This window comes from Gorilla gorilla, chromosome 4 (assembly GCF_029281585.2).
Source record: "Gorilla gorilla gorilla isolate KB3781 chromosome 4, NHGRI_mGorGor1-v2.1_pri, whole genome shotgun sequence".
NCBI lineage: Eukaryota > Metazoa > Chordata > Mammalia > Primates > Hominidae > Gorilla > Gorilla gorilla.
The window spans coordinates 119702660-119720750 of NC_073228.2; the positions used below are offsets into that span (position 1 = coordinate 119702660).

Genomic DNA, 18091 nt, shown 5'->3' on the forward strand with positions numbered 1-18091 from the left:
ATCCTCCAACCTCAGCCCCCTGAGTAACTGGGACTACAGGCATGCATCACCATGCCCAGCTAGTTTTTGTATTTTTTGTAGAGATGGGGTTTCACCATGTTGCCCAGGCTTGTCTGGAACTCCTGGCTTCAAGTGATCCTCCCACCTTGGCCTCCCAAAGTGCTGGGATTACAGGCTTGAGCCACTGCACCCAGTTGATTATGAGGAATTCTGTTTCTTTTTTTGAAATATAAAAAAGGCAAAATACAAAACTATAAATTCAAAATAATGATATCTATATTTTACTTCTTGTATTAGATCATAAGCTGTTTGAGAAAAGGATCTATTTGTCTTTGATCTTGGTAATCCTCTATATTTTAACATTTACCAGAGTGAATGAATGCATTTTAAGAAAATACTTTCCTACATTTTTAAAAGAATGATGAGGATGGGAGATGACATTGACTATGATTAGAGGGAAGTTTTAAAGTTGCCTGTGTGCAGTAGCCAGACAGGGTCATGGGAAGGGGGCCCTGTGCTTCTAAACTCAGTGGTTGCTGGTTAGTTTGGTATTCAAAAGAGGATAAAAATCTGGTAGATTAGTTCATTCTCAGCATGTGTAGCTAGACATGAGTAAAGATAACAGCATGAGAAACTGTTAGTACGCATACCTCAGTTCAAACCTTTAGGGAATGATTAAAATTTAAAAAAAAAAACATTTCACTCAGTTGCACTTAGTCGTATGTCTTGCATGCTTAGTCTAAAGACTGTAGCAAAAAAAAAAAAAAGAAAAATTAGATTTTACATATCTTTGCAGGTATCACAGCCTTGCAGAAGAACCAACTGAAAAAAAAATTCTCAGGCTTTACAGCAAGCAAACTTCACTATGATTTTTACAATTCTGATTCTGTATCCCCTGGGGGTTATCCCAGTTGCTTCTTTAGGATGGGGTTTATTACGTTGTACATATATCCCGATGTGTCTGTGTGAATCTTTGTCTTTTTTGGGGGAGGGCAGAGGGCGGTTCTTTTTTTAGATATTGTTTTTAAAAAGGAATAAATGCATACACCTGTTTGTCAAAAAAAAAAAAACAAAAAAAAAGTTGCCTGTGTGATATATGCATAAGGACAGGAGGGAAACGTAGGAAAAGAGAAAATATTGTTAGTGGGTTTCTGTTTTTTAAAAGTTTATTTTTGTTTTTCATTACTACATTAAGAAATATTAAAATAATAAAAGTTTGTGCCTTTTTGTAACTGTAGTTGTCTTTAGACTGAGGTAATCTAGGAGTTGTGACCAACTGAAATATAGCTCTTTTGACTTCGGTTGTGAAACTATAGTGTTAGGAAATCTGATCAGCCTGAAGCAAGTTCTAGGCTCCTTAATGAAAGCTGCTAAGTTAAATAAGGAAAATAGTTTTATGTCAGCAGATACTTATTTAATTTTAGCTTAGCCTTTGGATGTTTGATTAAAATTTTAAGGCATTCTTTCCTATATTGTTTTCTTTTTTCTTCATTTTTAATTGACATAATAACTGTGCATATTTATGGGGTACAGTGTGATGTTTTGATCTATGTATACATTATAAAAGGATCCAATCAAGCTAGTTAATACATGCAGCATCTTTTTTTTTTTTTTTCTAGAGATGGCATCTTGCCCTGTCTCCCAGGCTGGAATGCCCTGATGCCCAGGCTGATGGGCAGTGGTGTGATCATTAGCTCACTGCAGCCTCAACCTCCAGGGCTCAAGGGCCTCAAGGGATCCTTTTGGCTCAGCCTCCTTGGTAGCCAGGACTACAGGTGCCCACCACCAACTAAGTTTTTAAAACATTTTTTTTGTTGTTGTTTAGATGGGGTCTCACTTTGTAGCCCAGGCTGGTATGAAATTCCTGGCTTCAAGCAATCCTCCGGCCTCGGCCTCCCAAAGTGCTGGGATTACAAACGTGAGCCACTGCACCTAGCAACGTATCTATCATTTCACCAACTTATTATTTCTTTGTGGGGAGAATGTTAAAAATACATTCTTCTGGAAGTTTTAAAATATATATTATTATTAACTGTGGTCACCATGCAGTTCAGTAGATCACAAAAACTTATTCCTCCAGTCTGACTGAAACTTTGTACCCTTTGATCAACATTTTTGCTTTCCCCGTTCCTCCTTTTATTCCCACCACCAGCCGCTGGTAACCACCACTACTGATTTTCTTAGTTGAGTATTGCCAGCATTCTAAGAAGATTCCAAATGGCAGCAGTTGAAGTTCCTATGAGAAATTCTTTCACTGTCAATGTAATGAAACATAGTTAAAGGTTAGCACAGTTGACCTCTTCCTTGATAAGCAGTAATATAATGCAGAAAGATAACATTCCTTAAAAGAAAACTTCCTATAAGATTTTATTGTCCTTAGAATTCTAGAGCTGACTTTTCAGATAAGGCCCAGAGGTAGTACTTAAAAATAAGTCAGTGTTAATGCATGCTTATTATATGCCAGATACCATTCTACAAGTATGTACATGTATGTATAAAGTAAGTGTATGAACTCAGTTCTCACACCACCACCATGAGGTAGATATTGTTGCATTCTCCATGCTACAAATGAGGAAAACTCAGGCACAGAGAGGATAAGTAACTTGCTCAAAGTCACAGAGTTAACAAAGAGTACATCCAGGAATAAACCCATGTATCTGGTTGCAGATTATTTACTCTCCTCCTTTCCTTCTTTTAGTTTGTTTCTTCAAGTTATACATACATATTGGTTAAAGAATCTAATAGTTTCATAAGGTTTGTTATGAAAAATAACATTTCATTTCTCCCTTTCCACAAGTAACTATTTTTAGCTGCTGATTACAGTGTTTATGTATGTGTCTAAATAATGTACTTGTTTTACTGCCTGATTTATTACTTGTAGACATGATTTATTCTGCTATTAAAAATGATTATTTGGCTCTCCTCTCCTCCACAACTAATTCCCAGTCCCCTCATAGTTATTTCATAATTTTGGTTAGATCAGTGTTTGATGTTTACGTTAATTTATTATGTAAACACTATCTTCAGCTGAGCCGTGTTGTAAACTGTACTGTTTTTTCTTTCCTGACACTTTTTCTTTAAAGGTTGTAATTACCTTTTCATTTGATGTAGTTTTTAATGCACTTATCACTAGTTTACATCTTTGCCAGTTGTCTGAATCATACACATCTTTTCTCAGTTTTAGGTTCTTAAATAAATCTCTTCTGGAGCCTTTTGACTAGGACCAATCCAGACCAGTTGTATGGCAGTCATGCTGGGATCTTTATTATTTTAGGGGATTCCTTTTGCTTGTTTCCTGTGTTGGACCTCCTATTGCTTCATTTCTTTGTTTATTATCCTGCCATGGTGGAGCCAGTAATACCCTCCAGTAATTTCTTGAGAAAAAGGTCATGGGAAGTAGATTTTTTGTGATCTGGCATGCTGCCCAAAAATTTTTATTATGACTCCACGTTTACTGCATATAAAATTTTAGGTTAGAATTTTTTCTCAGAACTTTGATTATATGCTTCATCACCTTTTAGTTTCCAGTGTTGCTGTTTAAAAGTCTGAAGCAGTTCTGATTACTTACCTTTGATGTGTGATCATTTATACCTTCCAAAAAGTTGTAGATTCCTGTTTTTTGGGCAGAGTTTCTGCAGTTTCACAGACCCTTGCCATTGGTCTGTTTTCATTAGTTGTGCTGGGTACTTGATGGGTCCTTTGGTTGTAGAAACTTTTGACCCCTGCTGGAAACATTTCTTCATTTTCTGTTCTCGAGTCTCCTTTTTTCAGTTTTTCTGAATTTCTTTGGACTCTTCTACGTATCTTATTCTTTCTCTTTCATTTTCTATCTTTGTGCCCTTTGGGTCAATTTCCCACCTTTATTCTCCAGTTTTCTACTGAATTTTTAACATTTCTCCATATATTTTAAATTCCCATGAGCTTCTTTATTTCTGAATTTCACTCTTTTATAATATACTGTTATTTTATAGTTGCATTATCTTTTCTTACTTCTCTTATATTAATGATATATATTTTTAAATTTTCTTCTTTTTACTTGGTTTGTTTCCTCTGAGTTGCTTTTTCCCCTATTTTATGTTTAACTTTTAAAAAAATTTATTTATTTTTTAGTTTTTATTTTTTATTATATTTTAAATTCTGGGATACATGTGCAGAATGGGCAGGTTTGTTATGTAGGTATACACGTGCCATGGTGGTTTGCTGCACCTATATTAGAGTTGTCTTCAGCTGTCCAATAATCCTTGACTGACTGCTCCTTTCTAAGGATAGGGTACTGAAAGCTGATTGGAAGCTCTCAATCCATGATTAGAGGTTGCCTGTGCGATCTTTACTTAAGGTAATCAAGCTAGGCAGTTTAGGTAGTGTAGGAATTGGAATTGTGACTACAACTCCCCAAATCATCATGACTTAACGTAATACAAGTTTGTTTCTCACTTACATAAAGCCCAGCGTTGGTGTTCTTGGTCAACTAGAACCTTTCATGTGGGCCTTTTTTTATCATTCTTGAGAAGGGGCCAAAGGAACTTCTACATCTAGTTAGCATGGAAGATTTTGCAGGAATTTTTATGAGTGAGGCTTGGGTAGTATATTTTTAACAAGCTGATCATCTGGGAGGAAAAAGCTCTGATTTATAGCATTTGCTGATCTTTATGGTATAAATACTTCATCATGACCAATTTCAGGCTACTGACATGATGTCACCAAATGCAGAATTAGGAAGAGATACACCCAATAGGCTTTCATGCCAGCTCTGGCATACCACTGTAACTACTAGCCACATTCCACTGGCCAGAACTGTGTTGTATGGCTCCACCTAAATTCAAGGGAGGGTGAAATTGTATGCCCTGGAAGTAAGGGAACTAGATTTTAGTGAACAGCTAACAGTTTTCTGTCATAGTTGGTGTCTCTATTATCATTATCTTTAGATCTAGTTAGAGTTCCTACAGAGTTATGTTCCAATCTCCTGCCTAGACGGTGAAGAAGGCCTGGCTCTAGGTATTCTGAGAACTGATTAGACAGGATCTGGTGGTATCTGTACATTTACATAATCCCCATGTTTTCAGTGTGGTCCCTGAATTTATTTTATGTTACTGTAACAAATTACCACAGACTTAGTGGCTTAAAACAACCCAAACTTATCGTTGTACGGTTCTGTAGGTAAGAAGTCAGATGTGGGTTTTACTGGACTAAAATCAAGGTATTGGTATAGCTGCATTCCTTTCTGGAGGCTCTGGGAGAGAATCTATGTTCTTGTCTTTTCTAGCTCCTGGAGGCCACCCTCATTCCTTGCTCATGGCTTCCATTCTCCATGTTCATAGCCAGCGGCATAGCAGTATATCTCTGATTCTTTTTCTCTAGTCACATCTCCCTCTGACCACAGCCCAGGAAAGTTTCTCAGATTTTAAAGTACCATGCGATGCGATTAGCCCCACCTATATAATCTGGGATAATATCTTCATCTCAGAGTCCTTAATCACATCTGCAAAGGCATTTGTCATGTTAACCACACATATTTACAGGTTCCAGGGATTAGGATGTTGTCATTTTTTGGTGGGCCGTTTTTCTGGCTACCACAGTACCCCTTGCTCTCCGAAGACCCTCCCTTTGATCTATTCCTAGTAATAAAATTAAGAACTTTTGTTGGGGATGGTAGTGGGAATTTAGTGATCCTTCTGCTTTTTAAACAAACTTTCCATCCTTATTTTACAGTACTCTATCTTCACTTCCAGACATATGTAAAAGCACCAGTTCATGAGGTTTTTGCCTATTTTGTGACACAAATTGAGTTAGTTTTATGATTTCCCTCTCACCAATTTAGGATTAAATTTTCTGAGAATACTTTAACACTTATTTAAACACTTTCAAGATTTTGTTGTTGTTGTCTTCCTTTCCCATTCTCTTCATCCTTGTGTGTTTATGCCTTTACCAAAAAAGCCCTTTAATATTGTCTTAGCTGGGGTTTGGGCAGGCAACAAAGGCAGATGTGTGTTTAATTTACCATCTTAATTAGAATACAGCTTGCACTTTTAACTTCTGTACCATACTGCCTTAACTTTATTGCCTTTTTTATGTGTAAGGTAACCCAGATTTTGGATAATACAAATGGTTGTGGATCCTGTCTTCTAGATTACAAATTTATTTATTCAATACACTTTTATTGGCTACTGTACATCAGCCACTTTGCTTAGCATTTCAAATACAAAACTCAGGTTCCGGTGTTAGAATTCAGACTACTACAAAGGAAATTTGAGCACATTGTTATAAGTGTATGATAGGAATAGAAACAATACCAAGGAAGCATGGAGAAAAAAGGGACTAATTTTAATTGAGAGTCAGGAGAGACTTCATAGAAGTCATAATGTTCTAGCTGTGTCTTAGAAAGGGTGTTGCTAGAGAATGGAGTGTGGAAGTTGTTCCCAGACAGAAGTGGGAAAATGTGAAGAAGGTGAATGGTAAGAAGTTCAGTGTGGCTGGAGCAGATCATAAAGGGGAGAAGAAAGAGTTGATGAAACTTCAGGGATTAGTCTGGCTTAGATTTTGGAGAACGTTTTATGGCATGGTAGGGAGTTTGTATTTAGGTCAGATAAAAACTAGAGATCTTTAAGAAAGGAAGTAACACGGCTTGCACATCTTTGGTTAAATTTATTTCTAAGTTTTTTATTTGTTTAATTTCTTGTTTGGGATGGTATTGTGAATGGATTTAAAAAAATTATTATTAAAAAAATTTTTTTTGAGGCAGGGTCTTGCTCTGTCATCCAGACTGGATTGTGGTGGCATGATCTTGGCTCACTGTAACCTCCACCTCCCAGGCTCAAGCAATCCTCCTGCCTCAGCCTTCCAAGTAGCTGGGACTACAGACATGCACTACCATGCCTGGGTAATTTTTTGTAGAGGCAGGGTTTTTCCATGTTGCCCAGGCTAGTCTTAAACTTCTAGACTCAAGAGATCATCCCACCTCAGCCTCCCAAAGTGTTGGGATTACAGACGTGAGTCACTGAACCAGGCCAAAATTTTCTTTTGTTTTTCTTTTTTTTTTTTTTTTTTGAGATGGGGTCTCGCTATGTTGCCCAGGCTGATCTTGAACTTCTGGGCTCAAGTGATGATCCCCTTCAGCTTCCCAGAGTGCTGAGATTATAGGTGTGAGCCACTGTGCCCAACTCAGAATCATCCGTATTTAAGGGCGTGGTTCGGTTCTTTAACTTACTTTTGATAGGATTCCATTGTACAATTCCATTCCATAATTATCCTTCTGTGACTGGTGGACATTTGGGTCATTTTCAACTTTTCTTATTACAAACAGCTCTTTTATGAACATTCTTCTGTTTGTCTCCTGGTACAGAGGTTAAGAGATTTTTTTTATGTACAGTCAACTCTTGCAAGGGTCTACTTACACACAGCTTTTTTTCAGTAAGTTTATTGGGAAGTTTTTTGGAGATTTTTGACAAATTGAAAAAACTTGGCAATTGTGTAGCCTAGAAATATAAAAAAAAATTAAAAACTTTGGAGATATATTATTAATGCATAAAACACAGTAGATACTAGTTTATTTTATCATTTACTACCATAAAATATATACAAATCCATTGTAAAAAGTTAAAATGTATCAAAATTTATGCAAACACGTAGAGACTGGACGTGGTGCTACTCTCAGTACATGGTGCTAGTCTCAGTGGAGAGAACTGTAAACAAATGTAAAGATGCAGTATTAAATTATAACTGTATAAAATTAACTGTAGTTTGTACTGTACTACTGTAATAATTCCAACATTCTGTTGCTATTGTGGTAAATTCAGGTGTTTTGAGAATCTGCTTAAAATGCTGTGTGATGCTAATCATCTCCTGGTGAGCAATTTGTCTCTCTAGTAAATTGCACATCACAGTAAAAAGTGCTTTCTCCCAATTCCTGTGTAATTTGTTATCATGTTTGTTGTAATATCATAAACCTTGAATAACACTATGGGAGTCATATGAAGTGCTACTAGTGATGTTGGAAGTGCTCCCAAGCAGCAGAGAAATATCATGACACTACAAGAAAAAGTTGGATTGCTTGTTATGTACCTTAGATAGAGGTCTGTGGCTGTGGTTGCCCAGTATTCAATGAATCCAGCAAAAGGACTACTGTAAAGAAAATAAAATTCATGGTCAGGCACAGTGGCTCATGCCTGTAATCGCAGCACTTTGGGAGGCCAAGGCAGGTGGATCACTTGAGGTCAGGAGTTCGAGACCAGTCTGGCCAATATGGCAAAACGCCGTTTCTACTACAAATACAAAAATTATGGCTGGGCGTGGTGGCTCCCATCTGTAATCCTAGCACTTTGGGAGACCGAGGTGGGTGGATCACCTCAGTCGAGTTCAAGACCAGCCTGGCCAATATGGTGGAACCTCGTCTCTACTAAAAATACAAAAATTAGCTGGGCATGGTGGTGGGCGCCTATAATCCCAGCTACTTGGGAGGCTGAGGCAGGAGAATCGCTTGAACCCAGGAGGCAGAGGTTGCAGTTAGCGAGATCATGCCATTGCACTCCAGCCTGGGCAACAGAGCAAAAACTCTCTCGAAAAAAAATAAAAATAAAAATAATAATACAAAAATTAGCTGGGCATGGTGGTGGGAACCTGTAATCCCAGCTACTCGGGAGGCTGAGGCAGGAGAATTGCTTGAACCCTGGAGGTGGGTTGCAGTGAGTCAAAATTGCACCACTGCACTCCCGCCTGGGCAACAGAGGGAGACTCCATCTCAAAAAAAAGAAAAGAAAAAGAAAATTCATGAATCTGTAGCTATAGCTATGCCAGTGTGTGAGAAAACTTTGCACCTTTTGCAAAATCCCTTTTTATGTCGTATTGAAAATCCAGCTCTTATGTGGGCACAGGAATGCCATAAGAAAGGCATACCTATAGAATATGATTTGAGAAAAAATGAAGTCATTATATGATAACATAAAGCATAAGGAAGGTAAAGGATCTAAAGCTGGAAAATTTAATGCCAGCAAAGGATGGTTTGATGCTTATAGAAAGAGGTTTGACTTTAAAAATGTCAAGATGACAGGAGAAGCCAGCTGTTGCTGACCAAGAGGTAGCAGACGAGTTCCCAGGCACCGTTAAGAAAACCATTGCAGAGAAAAGATGTCTGCTTGAACAGATTTTTAATGCAGACGAAAGTGCCTTATTCTGGAAAAAGAAAAAAATCTACCACAAAAGATATTTTTTAGTAAGGAAGAGGAACAAGCACCAGGATTTAAAGTTGGAAGGGATAGGCTAACTCTACTGTTTTGTGGAAATGCATTCAGGTTTATGATGAGGACTGTCTTTATCTATAAAGCTGCTAATCCCTGAGCCTTGAAGGGAAAAGATAAACACCAGCTGCTAGTCTCTTGGTTCTATAAGAAGGAGTGGATGAGAACCCCTTTTCTGGATTGAGTCCATAGATACTTTGTTCCTGAAGCTAGGAAATTCCTTGCTAGTAAGTGACTGCCTTTTAAAGTTTTTTTGATATTGGACAATTCCCCTGGCATCCCAGAACCCCATGAGTTCAACACCAAAGGCATTGAAGTGGTCAACTTGCCCCCAGTCACAAAGTTTGTAATTCAGCCTAAAGATCAGGATCATAAGGACCTTTAGGGCTCATTACACTTGGTATTTATGGAAAGGATTTTCAACACTATGCAAGAGAATCTTAATAGAATATCATGCAAGTCTGGAAGGATTACATCATTAAAGATGTCATTGTTGTTATAGAAAAAGCTGTGAAAGCCATGAGGCCTGTAACAGTGCATTCCTGCTGAAGAAAACCGTGTCTATATGTTGAGCATGACTTCACAGGATTTATGACAGAACCAATCAAAGAAATCATGGAAGAGATTGTGAATGTAGCAAAAAAGGTGGGAGAATGAAGGGTTTCAAGATAAGGGTTTCAGAGAAATCTAAGAGCGCATAGCACAACAGAGTAATTAGCAGAACACATTTTGATGGAGATGAGTGCTTCTGAACAATGCCAGATGATAAGGAAGTAGACTTAGAAGAAGCAGCGCCAGAAAACAAATTGACATTAGACAATCTGGCAGAAGAGTTCCAGTTATTCAAGACTGCTTTGACTTCTTTTAATGACATGGACCCTTCTGTAATAAGGATGCTAAAACTAAAGCAGACAGTGGAACAAGGATTAGTACTGTATAGAAACATTTTTAGAGAAATGAAAAAGCAAAACGGCAGACAGAAATTACTGTGTATTTCCATAAAGTTACATCAAGTATGCCTGCCTCTCCAGCCTCCCCATCCACTACCTCCACCTTTTCTGCCTTTGCCATACTTAAGACAACAAAACAAACACCTCTCCTCGTCCTCTGCTTCTTCAGCCTACTTAACATGAAGACAAAGAGGAAGTCTTTTTGATGATCTATTTCCACTCAATGAATAGTAAATATGTTTTCTCTTACGATTTTCTTAATAACATTTTCTTTTCTCTAGCTTACTTTAAGAATTGTTAAGAGAAAAAGTGTAGTGGAGTTAACATTTTTGGGGAGTCAAAACTTATGCATAGATTTCCAAATGCATGAGGGATCAGCATCCCTAACCGCCACATTGTTCAAGGGTCAACTGTCTATGTAATTGCCAATGTGCAATTGTTTTTGATCTTCAAAAACTGGTTTCATATGGTTTAGATTAGTATCTAGGAGAGAAAGTGCTGGTTAATAAAACTGTTTCCCCAAGTGATTATATGTTTACCCTCCCACTGGTGAGATGAGAGTTTCTTTAGCTCTACATCGTTGTCAACATTTTTTACTATCATATTTTTATACTTTTGCTGATAATCAGTACATGTGGAGCTATCTCATTGTTTTAATTTGTATTTCACTTAATTACTACTGAGGTTTAGTATCTTTTCATTTCTTTGTGGACCATTCACATCTTTTCCTGTGAAATTGGTGTTCATGATTTTGGTCAGTTTTCTATTGTAGTGTTTAGGAAGCTTACTCTTGTTTTGTTTTGTTTGAGATAGAATCTCGCTCTGTCGCCAGGCTGGAGTGCAGTGGCGCGATCTCAGCTCACTGTAATCTCTGCCTCCTGGGTTCAAGCGATTCTCCTGCTTCAGCCTCCCGAGTAGCTGGGATTACAGGCACGTGCCACCACACCCAGCTATTTTTGTATTTTTAGTATAGACGGGGTTTCACCGTGTTGGCCAGGATGGTCTCGATCTCCTGACCTTGTGATCCACCCATCTCAGCCTCTCAGAGTGCTGGGATTACAGGCATGAGCCACTGTGCCCGGCCAGGACGCTGAATCTTACTGGAATATGAATTGCTTTGTCCAGGTTAATAAATATTTATTGACCCAATCCTTGGCTTTAGATCAGCTTATATAAAGATGAGTAAGATGGATGGACTCTTACCTCAGTCTATATTTAGTAAAGGTTCAACTTAATTGGAAGCTCCGTAGTTCTATTTCTTTCCTCCATTCAAATACAGATTAGCTACACTATTTATATCTTTACCTTTCTGATTCAGTTTACTCATTTGTAAGATAATCAGCTTTGACTAGTTAATATCTAGTTTCCCTTTTACCAGTGTATGTAATTCATCTAATATTTTTTCTTGTTGGTTTTTGAAACTTAGAAATGCGTTACTTTTATTATAGTGGTAAATATAAATAATTGGGTTTTTTTTCTTTTTCATCAAAAAATATTGGGTTTTGCTTCTGTAAGGTATAATTTAAGTCACTTCTCCAAGGACCCCTCTCTTAGATGGATTTCCCAGACAGATATTACTACCTTTGATTTTAAAAATTCTTAAAATGCTATTAAACCTATACACTCCATCCTAATATATATGAATTATTCTTCCTCAGAGTGAAGATACACAACAGCAAATCATCAGGGAGACTTTCCATTTGGTATCTAAGAGAGATGAAAATGTTTGTAATTTCCTAGAAGGAGGATTGTAAGTAAAGCATTTCATAGACATTTCTAAGTTTTGACTATGTGATTAAAATATATACTGTTTAATCAGTTTATGGTAAAAGTTTTCTAATTTTGATTAATTGGATTAGGTGAATTAATTGCCACCTATGTTAGCTATAAATCTAACTTAAAGAATTATTTTTTAAAGATATGCAATCTTTTTTCCTCTTAAAAATTTTGGAAGGGAATTTTATATAAAGGTAATATATTAAATCGTAAAAATTCCAACATTACAGGGAAGTATAAAATGTAAAATAAGAATCTCTCAACCTTAGTCCTTCTACCCAATTTCTTGTGTATCCTTCTAGAAAACTGTTTGTATTGACTAACATATAAAGTATGTTATATGTGTTGACTAACCTACAACCTTAAAATTTTTATTTATGAGATCACACTTTGTATGCTCATTTGCATGTTGCTGGTTCTCAGTATTTTCAAAAGCTTTGCATATAAACACATCTAGGACAAGCTTATTCTTTTTAATGACTACAGAGTATTCCTTTTTGTGAATGTTCATAAAAATTAGATTACATTCTTTATTTTACTGTTACAAGACTGAAGTCTGTTTTTCAAATATACCTAATTCAGCTAATCAATTTTTCTATTTTTAAAATGAATAAGAATATTGCCAAATATTACAAATAAATACTTTTAAACGAATAGCTTCCGTGAAAACAGTTTGTTCTCAAACATAAATCAGTCAGAGAAACTTAGAATTTTCTGTATTTTACTGTGTATGATGGATGAGAAATACTCTGGATAACAGGGAATCCATGGTCATAAGTTACTTTTTATGATGTGGAACACTTAACTTGGGTTTCCTGAAAGATTATATCATGCTGTCCTTAAATGTCCAATACATACTTACAAATTTTGCTGTTAACTCAAGGTTTCTAATTTAATAATTGAGACAAGTGTACCTGCTTCTGTTTTTGAATTTTACTTGTACTTATTTAATTTTAGTTGTCTTTGACATTACTATCACTTCCTCTCATCCTAGCCTCTTGATTTCTTATCTCCTAGGAAACTTACCACCCAGCACAGTGCACTGCATGTAAGAACTTGATTAATCTTACTAGGGTGCTATTTCAATTAGAAATTGTGGCTGGAAATTGTGATTGTTCTTTTTTAACCTTACAAAAAATAGAAAGCAAATATTGCAGCAGAGATGAGGCCTCGCATCTAGTTTAATCCTAGTTTTGTCACTAACCAGCTGATTTCCTTGGACAGGTTACTTAAATTCTCAGGCCTCAGTTTTCTCCTCTATAAAATGAGTTATTTGGACTAACAGGATTTCTCAGTCCTGTGGTTTTATATGATGTATTACATTCTGTACAGGAATTTTTATCAGTATTATACTATAGCTTAAAGATAAGATTATATTTTTAAAGGCAAAGTATGTACTTGCCACATTAATATTTTGCTTGCTTTTAATAGCATTACTGGCCTTTTTGAAACTTATATTCTTCAGAAGTTTGCTCTCCTTTTAAAGTAAAGCAAAAGTTTTAAGATAATCACTAAATCGCTGATTCAGAATGAAGTAAAGCCTCCTATTTGTGTTCTTTTTGCCTCTTTCAGGGAACAGTTGCAGTCATAGTCTGTAAATATACTCTCAGAATCTTTAAATTGCATGTAGATATTTTTAAATTAAACATCTTCTCTAGAAGAGTATCTAGCATAGTAGGAAATTTTTATTCTTGTCAAAGATCATTTCTCCTTTTGCTATTAGAAGACATAGAAGTAGTATATACCTTGGGAAGTTGTTTCTACAGAACTTATAAGTTTAGTATTATTTTTACTGTGTAAGAAATAGATGCTGGCCAGGCGCAGTGGCTCACGCCTGTAATCCTAGCATTTTGGGAGGCCTAGGCGTGCAGATCTCCTGAGCTCAGGAGTTCGAGACCAGCCTGGGCAACGTGGTGAAACCCCATCTCTACTAAAAGTACAAAAATCAGCCAGGTGTGGTGGTGTGCGCCTGTAATTGCAGCTACTGTGGTGGCTGAGGCAGGAGAATTGCTTGAAGCCAGGAGGCAGAGGCTGCAGTGAGCTGAGATAGCACCACTGCACTCCAGCCTGGGTGACAGAGTGAAACTCTGTCTCAAAAAGAAAGAGAGAGAGAGAGACAGAGAGACAGAGAGAGAGACAGAGAAAGAGAGAAAGGGAGGGAGGGAAGGAAGGAAGGGAGGGAGGGAGAGATGCCATTTTCCTATATTCTGTTGGGGTGGATGTTAGTTTAATTTTGGTTACATATAGCCTTGATTGTAAATTATGTAAGTGTTTAGGGGTCTTTTAAGAAGGTGAATTCATTATTGTAAACTTAACTATGAAATAGCTAAACTATATTTAGAAAAATATAAGATGTTTGGAGTGATTCGTAAATTATTATTTCTAAAATACTAAAATTCCAGTCATTATAAATAAAAGTATTTCATGAAAGAGTTTAGTATCTTAGCTCAGTTTTCTTGCATTTATATGTCAAAACAATGTAATTTTGGAAGAGATCTTGACGGTAAATCTATCCAAAACTTAAGAAGTGTCATTCTTCTTTTTTTTCTGGTTGATAATCAGTCTTAAGCTGTGTAACTTACTGTGACATATGGAGTTAAATCTAGTAAGCACTTACAAATGCCCCATGATCTAATTTCCGCCTACTTCTCTGACTTTATCATTTACTAATCTTTTCTTATCTACTGGCCTTTTTTCTCTTCCCTGAACATACATACTTTGTTCTTGATGAAATGGCCTTTTATTACTTACTACCTTAGCCTGAAATGCTCTTCTCTAAATTTTTTCCAAGCCAACTCCTTATCATTAGATCTCAGCTTAAATGCCACTCTTGCTTAATATTCAGCCTGAAGTAGGGAACCCATCAATATATCATCATTGTATTTTGATTATCAGTGTAACACTTGCCACTGTCTGATGATGTTCTGATGTGTGTGTTTGTTGCTTCTTCCCCACTACCAGTGCTTGGCACATAGTAGTTACTCAGAGAATAGTTTAATGAATGAATGAACTGAAATTAAGCACTGGCTTCTTTTACTTGATATTTCTGAAGAAAACAGCCACCTTAATTTACCTAGTCTCTGAATAAGTTCACTTAAATGCTTTGCCATTAAATGTCACCTTTCATTTGACAAGTGGTTTTTAAACAAATTATCAGTTTGCTTGAGCTAATGAAAATGATTCGCATTTTGTTTCCAATAACATTACAATTTTTTTGTCATTTAGATTAATTGGAGGATCTGACAACAAACTGATTTATAGACATTATGCAACGTTATATTTTGTCTTCTGTGTGGATTCTTCAGAAAGTGAACTTGGCATTTTAGATCTAATTCAAGTAAGTTAACACTTGCTTCTTACTATCTTAAATAACAGTTTGACATTTAAATTTTTAAAAACTTATATATTCTAAATTTTCTAAAATGATGTTAGTAAGAAATAAAGCATTTCATAATAGATATTGTGTTGGTAAAAGAGGTCAGAGGACATAGAAACAAGCAAACATTTGATCTGATTAAAACTATCATAACTAGTTTAATCATGACGTTTTATCTTGCTCATGTAAGTTACAGCAAGGAGCTCAAGACTCGTGGGTTTCTTAACACATGTATCCAAAACTAACCCTAAACCCTACCTCTCCCTGTCTCCTGAAAATCTTTCATAATGTCCCTGGAACTCAAGGTCAGTCATCAGCAAATTTCTTTTTATCTTCAGCCTCTTCTGTTAATATTACTTTACATTTTGCTCTAAATTAAATCTTGCTTCCATGATGATACTACGTGCAACCCTTTGAAGTAGTGGCCATTTTCTTTCCTGCTTCTTTCTGCCTTTGAGCCTGGAGGTGTAATCTTAGCTTCTCATTGCATTTTCCAAACCATTCTTTCTTCTCAAACACCTCCAAATTTTGTCTTATGTTATCAGACTATACCACCTTCTATCCATTTAGTTATAGTCATCACTCATCTCCATCTCTCCTTCACTGGAGATTTTGTTAAGAATTGTGAAGGGTCTGAGATTTGCTCTACTTGCAAACTAAGAAGTTAACCTGCCATAATTTCATGGATGCTGGCAGAAGGCAGGAGATTTCTGGGCCAGAGACAAAGGACCTTATTACTAATAGCAAAAACATTAGCTAAAGTGACAGCATTTGCTTGCACGAATTCTCTAATTCCCAAAGGGTGATATGAAGAGGTCCAGATGATACCTGCACACACAGTGGGTTAAATGACAGATGAGGAACGCCAAGTTTAGGGAACTGGAATCTTTTATAATGGATACTAAGCATGTCTGCCCTTGTTTGGAAGGAAGAGAGACTGTCTCTTCCAAGAGTGTAAGGAAACCTATCCTTTGCTGTGGAAGAAGACACTGTCTATTTTCCAGGGCTGTTTGATATACAAGCATGCTTAAAAAGATAGCCCAGAACAAAGACAGTCAATGCCTCTGCTCACAATATGTGTGGAAACACAAGATCCATGTAAAATTGTCTCCTAATAGATTTTGGTTGTTGGTTCACTGGCTTTCATTCCAGTACTGCTTGTTTTGTAATTCTTGGTGATTCCATTGTTCATATGTATAATTCTCCCAATATCCTGGTGTCTTCAAAATCTGGAACTCCTCTCTTCCAATAAATTTTGCCCTCCACTCCATCTCACTATGTACCCATTTCTAGATTTTATCTTTGTCTAAACTATAACCCCTCCATAATCTCAATTTCACAGTTTTGAAGTCGTTAGACCTATTGCAACCCTCAGTTTTAAAAAATCTATCATTTTTTTCACTCTGATTTTACTGATGTCTTACTTTCCTTATCCAGCTTAAATTTCATAATCATGGTAGTGATATAGCCTTGTGTACACTGAACTCCTTGCCCACACCCATACATCTGAACATACCTAGAGGAAAAAAAAAAGTAACCATATTTACCAGTCTCACTTTAAATTAATGATCCCTTAGCTCATTGAGTCCTTTATGCTACCCAAGAATCATTTTCTGTTTCCCCAGTCCATTTACTCTCCCATACCTCTAGATGACTACTCATACAGTCTCCTCTCTCCTAAAATATCTAGCACTTCTAGCACCTTGCTTCCCAGTGCACAGATAAAATTGGCTTTTGAAGTTAGCAAGAAGGTGGCATGGTTTGACCTCTAGTTGGCGTTACAGAATAGACAAGAAATTAACCCAAGCAGACAACTTAGGTAACAAATTCTTAGCACTGTGGCTAAGGCTTTAAAAATAAAAACATTGTGGCCGGGTGTGGTAGTTCACACCTGTAATCCTAGCACTTTGGAAGGCTAAGCTGAGCAGATCACTTGAGCCCAGGAGTTCGAGACCAGCCTGGGCAACCCCATCTCTACAAAAATTAGACAGGCATGCTGTTCTGCACCTGTAGTCCCAATCACTCGGGAGGCTGAGGCCGGAGCCAGGGAGGATGGCTTGTAGTGAGCTGAGATTGTGCCACTCACTCCAGCCCAGGTAACAGAGTGAGACCCTGTCTCAAAAAAATAGAAATAAAAACATTGTTAATAAAATAAAAAAGGAGATAAATGATAAATTGATCTATTTGTATGCCGTATTACTCTTAAATCTGTAATTCTTAAACTGGGTTTTTGGGAGGAGCTGGGTATCAAAGTTACATGAAACCACAAGGTAATCATGGCACATATTCCGGGTATATGTTTCTTCTTTGTTTTGAAGATTGGCGGCAGTGAGGAAATGAATGTAAATATGTATATATTATGAGGTAGAATACAAATTTTTCATAATATTTAAAGCTCTAAGTGGAGACTTGAAAGAAATTTTGAGCTTGAGGTAAAGGTGCCCTGAGATCCCTTGGGTATATGTTCACTTTCCTTCTGGGGCCTACTTGAGAAACACTGCTGAGTTATGTTTTGTTTTCTCAAGGCTTTTCTAGTAAAGAAAAAGAAGCCAGATCTTACTTTTGATGACATTGAAGGGTTGATCAGGACTATATATTGCATTGCCTTGTAACTTTGTTTATTCTTACATTTCTTAGTTTATCCCACCTAGGGGAGTAGTTAATTCATTTTATCGTTATGTCAAGAGAGCATTATATTTTTACAGAAAAAAAATTAATATAGAACCATGCTTTCTATTTCTCTGTTACCCATGACTGAA

The 18091-nt window shown here is 36.7% G+C and overlaps 1 protein-coding gene across 8 annotated transcripts in view; it reads left to right on the forward strand.

The window, feature by feature from the left end:
- AP3S1 (adaptor related protein complex 3 subunit sigma 1) overlaps positions 1 to 18091 on the forward strand; it is a 73322-nt gene that overhangs the window by 14092 nt on the left and 41139 nt on the right. For 6 of the 8 annotated variants that reach the window (XM_004042376.5, XM_031010804.3, XM_055387464.2 and 3 more), the window contains exons 2-3: positions 11839 to 11930; positions 15182 to 15293. The exons of 1 other annotated variant lie outside the window; for it this stretch is intronic. In XM_004042376.5, the coding sequence (XP_004042424.2) occupies positions 11839 to 11930; positions 15182 to 15293 (204 nt within the window). Of the gene's footprint in view, positions 1 to 9737; positions 9876 to 11838; positions 11931 to 15181; positions 15294 to 18091 lie in introns of those variants that run through there. One more of the 8 variants, XM_055387466.2, reaches the window with a different exon arrangement.